The sequence below is a fragment of the Sorex fumeus genome, unplaced genomic scaffold, assembly GCF_029834395.1.
Source record: "Sorex fumeus unplaced genomic scaffold, SorFum_2.1 ptg000044l, whole genome shotgun sequence".
Lineage (NCBI taxonomy): Eukaryota > Metazoa > Chordata > Mammalia > Eulipotyphla > Soricidae > Sorex > Sorex fumeus.
This window is the reverse complement of record NW_026606101.1, coordinates 14,446,531-14,453,515: the sequence shown is the minus strand read 5'-3', so window position 1 is coordinate 14,453,515 and position 6,985 is coordinate 14,446,531. Positions and strand designations below refer to the sequence as shown.

Sequence of the window (6,985 nt, the reverse complement as noted above, 5' to 3'; positions counted from 1 at the left end):
ATGCAAGGCAAATACATTTGGTTTTGGGCTCTCCCCAGCAGTGATTAAGGGCTAATTCCCAGTGTAGTGTGGTGCCTGGGATCAATCCCAGGGCTCCTTCCTGCACATGCTCCGGTTCTCCAATTCTGCATTGCATACTTATATATCCTATAATTTGGGGTTCAGAAAGATAGTGCAGCCGGTAGGATGCTTGCTTACCTTGCCTTTGGCCTACCTGAATTCAATCCACTGTATGATACAAGGTCCCTGAGACCTGCCAGGAATGATTCCTGAGCACAGAACCAGAATAAGCCATAAGGACCTCTGGATGGGGTTGAAAAACAAACATAATTCTCCCCATCCAAAAACTTTCTGCATAAAAATCTCTAGAGCAATATTACAATGGATAGGACATTTGCCTTGCATGTGTCAACACGGATTCAATCTACAGCATCCCATATGGTTCCTTGAGCACCACCAGGGAGTAATTTCTGGGAGCAGAGCCAGGAGTAATCCCTGAGCATTGCTGTGTGTGACCACCCCCCACCCCGCAATCTCTAAATGACTCCTCATCATTCTTAGATTCAGGTTCTAAACCTGGCCCACCAGAGTCCTAAGATCCCCAGCCTGGTTGGATCCCATCACTTCCCCCCTTTCTGAGTTGTGGCCACACTGATGGTACAGTAGGGCAGACAGCGCCCACCACCACTGTTCATGTTCTTAGACTACAGGCCACAAAGTCAAAACGCTTTTTAATTTTTTGGGGGGGTCACACCCAGCAATGCTCAGGGGTTCCTCCTGGCTCTGCACTCAGGAATTACTCCTGGCGGTGTTCAGGAGACCATATGAGATGCTGGAAATCGAACCCGGGTCAACTGCGTGCAAGGCAAATGCCCTACCCGCTATACTATCGCTCCAGGCCCTCATGCAGCCTTTGATCTGTTTGGACATTTTCTCCATCCTTGACCTCTATGTAAAGGTCAGCTTTCCTTGTTAAGCTTGATACCACCCCATATCTTTTATTTTCAGTGCATTCTCGATTTGCAATAATGTATTTGTGGGACTAGAATTTGAGCCTAATTGAAACTGTTAGGTTGCATTATCATTGTTGGCTGATTTGGCTTGCCCTTCAAGCCTGTGTTCACCCTTGAACCCAGATCTTGCTTGCTTGTATCTGCTTTATCCACTCTGGAGAAGCCCATGCTCTCTCTCAAACATGAACTTCCTCTTTCTCTCCCCTCACATCCCTCTTTGTGAGCTTCAGTAAAAACTCTCTTGCTTCACTTAAAAGAAAAAAACTTTTTAAAAGGAGGTGGAGGGGCTGGAGCGATAGCACAGTGGGTAGGGCATTTGCCTTAAACACGGCCAACTCAGGTTCGATTCCCAGCATTCCACATGGTCCCCCGAGCGCTGTCAGGAGTAATTCCTGAGTGCTCGAGCCAGAGGTAATACCTGTGCATCACTGGGTGTGACCCAAAAAGCAAAAAAAAAAAAAAAAAGGAAGTGGAGCTGGCTTTTGGGCTACACCCAGCTGGAACTCAGGGTTTATTCCTTGTGCTCAGGAATCACTTTTGGTGGGGCTCAGGGTGGCAGTGGGGTGGGGGTCTTGGGGGAGCTGTATATAGTGCCTGAGATGGTATCTGGGTTGTTGACCATGTGCAAGGCAAGTGCTTTAACCCTTGTGCTATCTGACCAGCCCAAGAGTTGGTGCTTAACATAAATGCATTTAATGAATGGGTGGGACAGAGGTATCAGACTGGAGCATTAGCACAAAATCAGGCCTCTTATGTAACACTAACAAGCTGTGTGTCTCCTTTTGGCTTTTTCCCAGTCCTGTCTTCCTGTGATTCTTTCACTAGCCTGGAGTGGTTGTTAATTTCTGGGTCCAAGTTTTAGCACAGTCTGTTTCGAATGCTTGGGTTTTTTCAATTTTCTTGTTTGTTTTTGGACCACACCTGGTGGTGCTCAGGGTGTACTCCTGGCTCTGTGCGCAGGTATCATTCCTGGTGGATTCAGGGGACCATATGGGGTGCTGAAGATCAAAGCCAGGTCGGCGTGTACCTGCTGGTGCCTTACCTGCTGCATTATTACTCCTGCTCCCCCTTCTCCTAATTCCATTGTAGGTTTTGATCAAGACATCATGTCTTTTAAGAAATCTCCCTAGACAGTTCTCTGTCTGGACTATTTTTCATATTTCTGAATAAGGCTGGAGAGATAGCTCACAGGCTGGAATTCAAGCTCATAGGCTTTGGAGTGCAAGCTTTTTGTGCAGAAAGCCTGGGTTTGATCCCTGATACTGCATGGTCCCCCAACTCTATAGTCAGGAGTTGCTCCACAGGGTACAGTCCCCAGATCAGATCAAACCAAACCAAACTCCAAAGTTCCACCCAAAACAAAACCCGTCTTTTTTTTTTTTGCTTTTTGGGTCACACCCAGCAATGCACAGGGGTTACTCCTGGCTCTGCACTCAGGAATTATTCCTGGTGGTGCTCAGGGAACCATATGGGATACCAGGGAACGAACCCGGGGCGACCGCATGCAAGGCAAACTCCCTACCTGTTGTACTATAAGCTCCAGCCCTGCTTAGCAGTCTTTTTAAAAAGGTATCTGAGTGGCTGGAACTATAGAACAGCTGGTGGAGTCTTGCATACAGCAGACCCAGGGTTCAACCCCTGCATCCCATATGGTCCCTGGAGCACAGCCAGGAGTAACCCCTGAGCATCCCTGTGTGTGGACGTCCCCAAGCAAGTCTGGTTGTTCCTTCTAAGTATGTCTTGTCAAGTGCATTGCCTAGTTCCCAGGTAGAGGAATAACTTTGCACAGAGTCTGGCACTAAGGACCTGTGGTATTTGCTAAAAGCTGAATGTATGTCAGCAAGCCTCCGGGAGCCCATCAACAGCGAGGAATTGTAATTCAGGGGCCTCCAGATCAGGAGAGGAAGCTGGGTGAGGTTTGTTCCATTCTGGCCCAAGGCTCTATCCCCAGACGGCCAGGCAGGAGGCCCTGGAGCAGATCCTGTGGGGGATGGGCAGGGAAGCAGTTTCTTCCTCTGCTCCCTCCAGGAGAGTCGAGAGAGGGAGGGGCAGAGAGAGGGAAGATTCCTTCCAAGGAGGCTCCGTGGCACGGAGCCCGCCGAGGGCCGAGGGAAGGGGGCGGGGAGTGCAATGAATGCCGGCTTTCTCCCAGCCTCTGGCCGCCAGCCCCGAGGGAGGGAAACAGACTGGAGAAGGGAGAAAAAAAGATGACGGGGAGGAAAGGAGGCGGGGAGGCTCTGTGCGCCTCGGGAGACCGGAAGGAGCAAGACTGAGCTAGTTCCAGGCTCCCTAGCGCCCACCAGACTACATACCCCAGAGATCACTTATTGGAAGCTGATCACAGCAAGTTACAGGGGCACAGAAACATTACTTGGGCAACTTGGGGTTCCTTGGATTGGACCAGCTTTTAGCTGAAAACCCTTCGAGTGGTTACTGATTCCGGGTTCTCTAGGGCTAACCTGTCAGGGTAACTCTTAGAAGAGGCCAGGATCCTCCTTTCCCATCAGCACTCAACTGCTGGAAGAGGTCAGGATTTTGAAAGTCCCGGAATGTTTTACATCCGGTCTGCGGGACTTCAACTTACTCTAAGATGTCCCCGTCTCCCTCTTAGCACTCACCACTCACAACGGATCACCCTCAGAACTGCTTGGGATGCTCGGTAAAAATGTTTTCACTTACTCCAGCAATGCTGATTCCTTGGAGGTGAGTCTGAGTTTGAACAGTGTGCTAAGTGGCTGTGACACCCAGGGTTCAGGAAACAACTCCAGAGGGCCTGGCACCACACAGTAAGTGCTAAGTGTTGCCAGCAGGGGCTGGAACTGTATTTGCAGGGTAAACAAATGGTGTGTTGGAAGTATGGATTGAGCTAGGGCCTGTGAAGCGCGCAGTTAACACTTTGGAAGGAAATAGGGCAGCAGTGTTAGCAATACAAAAGATAAATATTTATTCGGAACAAAACTTTTAACAATCGATTTTACATTCTAAGCCACAAGGAAATAGCAAAATATTTAAGCAAAAAAAAAAAAACAGTAACCAAAAGAAAAGCAGTGAGCACCACTGGCTTTTCTATTTGAAAACACACAGTTGACCCGATACCCTCTTGCTTGGCCTGTTTCGCACCAAGAACATTTTAGTCACCAGCTCAGCTCCAATTCTGGGTTAGAAATGCCTTTCTCTAGAGACTCTGGAGGCTGCAGAGGAGTCCCATTTAGTAGCTTCTCTGGGATTTCCAGCTGCGAGGCTAAGGCTCAAATAAATGTAAACCTTTGGTAGGTATTTTTACTAAAGGGCACCTCCCCTCTCACCAAGAACAATTAACAGGAAAGGGTAAGGCACCGAAGGTCCTGATACACGCTAATCCAGAAATGGTACCCCAGGCAGCAATGGGTGCACCCTGGATCAAATTCCTTGGTTCCTTCCCTGGTTCCTGAATATTCAGAAACCCTAGTTCACTAAACTTCCTCCTGCAAGTTCTTCCCCTCCAGACGATTCCTTCGCACCCCTCTGGGCTCCATTATCTAAAGCGATCAGACTTGCTGGGCCTGCAAGCATTGAGGAAAATGTTGTGAAGTGTGAGAGGTAGTGGGATGAGCACCAACTTTGGGGTCAGGGAACTCTGGGCTAGATCTGGCACCAAACAGCTATGCCATGGGGACCCAGGCACTTAACCACTCCAGGCCTGTTTCCTCCATTAGAAAATGGGGGTTGGCCTAGACTTTAAAATTTAAAAAATCTTGTATTTTTTGCTGCTTTCCAGCAAGTAATGTCAAGCTTCCATGATTATATGAAAAACGGCTCCTGGGCCACCGAAAGGGAGCTGTCACAAATCCACTAATTTTTATGCCATTAAGCGAGGCCCCTTGGCCACCATTCTGAGCTTATTGGTTCAGATTATAATACACTTCTAACAACACTGGGTTCACAAACTCTCAGACCACATGTTAGAAGCAGCAAATTAACAGGGGAGGGGAAAGAGCTGCGAAAGGTGGCCACTCGCACCAAAGTGAGTGGACACCGGGCTCAATTCAACAAACTGGCGGGAAGCCGACCAGCTGCCAGCTCCCAGGATCAAGCGCTGGGCTCTAGGAGCAAGGCGGCCCCGAAGGTGAAAATCCTGGGAGAAAACAAGTTATGGGAAGTAAAAAAAAAAAAGTACCAAAAGAGGTAATAAACAAAGCACACCAAAATACAAAAACAAAATCAAAAAACGGGGCTAGGAGGGGGCACTATCTGTACACTACAGTTCTCAATCGCCCTTACGAAAGGCTGAAACGGAGTCAACTCGGTTTGAGGCAGTCACGTCCCTTCCAGGTTTAGAAAAGAGCTCCTTCCAAAACCGACTTGGACAAACACGGTTTAAGTAAAAAAAAAAAAGGAAAAAAAAAGTTTTGGCACTTAAGCGAGGGCTGGGGGGTGGCGAAGCGGCTTGCGCGTTCACCGGGGGGCAAGGCAAGGCAGGCGTCCGGGTGCTCAGTGCCCGGCCACGCCGCTGAGCTGGGCGGCCACGGCATTGTGAACTGCCTTGGGACACTGGGCGAAGGCGTGTCCCCGCTTGCCACAGAGGTTGCACACGATGCCCTTGCGGCAGTAAGGGCTCAGGTGCCCCTCCTCCCCGCACCTGAAGCAGCGGTCCTGCGTGCAAGTGCCGCTCATGTGGGTGCGCGAGCCGCACTTGAAGCACGTCTTGGGCTGCCCCTTGTACCAGCTGTAGCCCCTCTCGGCCCCCAGGAAGAAGGCCCCCGGCAGGTGGCGGACCCCGCCCTCCCCCTGGCGCAGCTCGATCTCGCACTTGTACTCCCCGGTCCAGATGCCAAACCTGTCGGTCACTTTCACCGGCACGGCCAGCACGTCGCAGTGGCGCTTGAGCCAGGTCACGATGTCCTCCACGTCCACCGTCTCGTTGCGGAAGAGGATGAAGAGGGTCTTCAGGCTGGCCTTGCTCCGCCCCAGCACCACGAAGTTCTCCCAGCAGTCCTCGTGCTCGCGCTTCTCCTCGTAGCCGCGCAGGAACCGGGCCAGCTTGTCGGCCGAGCGGAAACTCACGTCGAACTCGCGGCTGCCGGGGATCTGGATGACGGCGTAGATGTCGCCGGGCTCCATGCCGATGGAACGCAGGATGAGCGCGCCCACCACGAAGTCCCGGGTCGGGCAGGCGCCCTCGTCTCCCTGGAAACAGATGCGCACGAGGAAGCGGCCCTTGCCGGGGCCCGCCGCGGGGCCGGCCGCCGCCGCCGCCGCCGCCGTCGGCTCGTCCTCGGGGCCGCCGCGCTGCTGCTGCTGCTGCTCCGCCGCCGCCGCCTCCTCGGCCGTCGCGCCGGGCCTGGCCGGGGCCGCCACCGCGGCCACCGCCGCCGCCTCGGCTTTCTTCCGCTTGCCCGAGCTCTCGGCCACGCTCTTCTTCAGGCGGGCGTCCGCCGCCTCGCCGCCGGCCGGCTCTCTCCGGCGGCCCGTCGGGTCGGCGCGGCCGGCCGGGGGGAAGTCGCCCCCGAGCGCTGCTGCTGGCAGCGCCGCCGCCGCCGCCAGGCCCGCGCCGCCGCCGCCGCCGCCGTCCTCCTCCCGCCGCGCGGGGCGCGACTCGCGAAAGTCGCCCTTCTTCTCGGCCAGGTTCTTCACCACCTGCGCCCAGCCCATCTTCTCGCGGCCGCCCTCGGCCTCGTCGCCGCGGGCCGGGGGGCGCGCGGCGGCCGCGGCGGGCAGCAGTGGCGGCCGCCCCCGCTTCCTCTCCTCCTCCGCGCCGCCGCCGGTGGCCATTTTACCTCCTTCCCAGCATCCTCCTCTCGCGCCCGCGGCCCCAGGGCGCCCCATCGCGCGCGCCAGCCCGCCCCGGGCCGCGGGGGGTCTGGGGCTTTTTTTTTCCTCCCCCCTCACCCCACCCCGCCCCCTCCCTGAAACCCGATGCCGCGCTCCCCCGCGGCCACGCCCCCCTCGGAGCGGCGTTTCCGGCCGCGCCGCCCCCGACGCCGCCTCCTCGG

At 54.3% G+C, this 6,985-nt stretch overlaps 1 protein-coding gene across 1 annotated transcript; it reads right to left on the bottom strand.

Annotated features, from left to right (window-relative positions):
* Positions 1–4,102: 4,102 nt before the first annotated feature.
* On the bottom strand, positions 4,103–6,782 carry LOC130030491 (zinc finger CCHC domain-containing protein 3-like). The gene has a single exon (XM_056121801.1). It carries the CDS (start codon positions 6,762–6,764, stop codon positions 5,484–5,486), a length of 1,281 nt encoding a protein of 426 aa, XP_055977776.1. The 5' UTR covers positions 6,765–6,782; the 3' UTR covers positions 4,103–5,483.
* Between the last annotated feature and the right edge of the window lie 203 nt (positions 6,783–6,985).

Coding starts and splice junctions, on each gene's coding strand:
- LOC130030491 (XM_056121801.1), bottom strand. CDS start 6,764: ATGGCCACCGGCGGCGGCGCGGAGGAGGAGAGGAAGCGGGGGCGGCCG.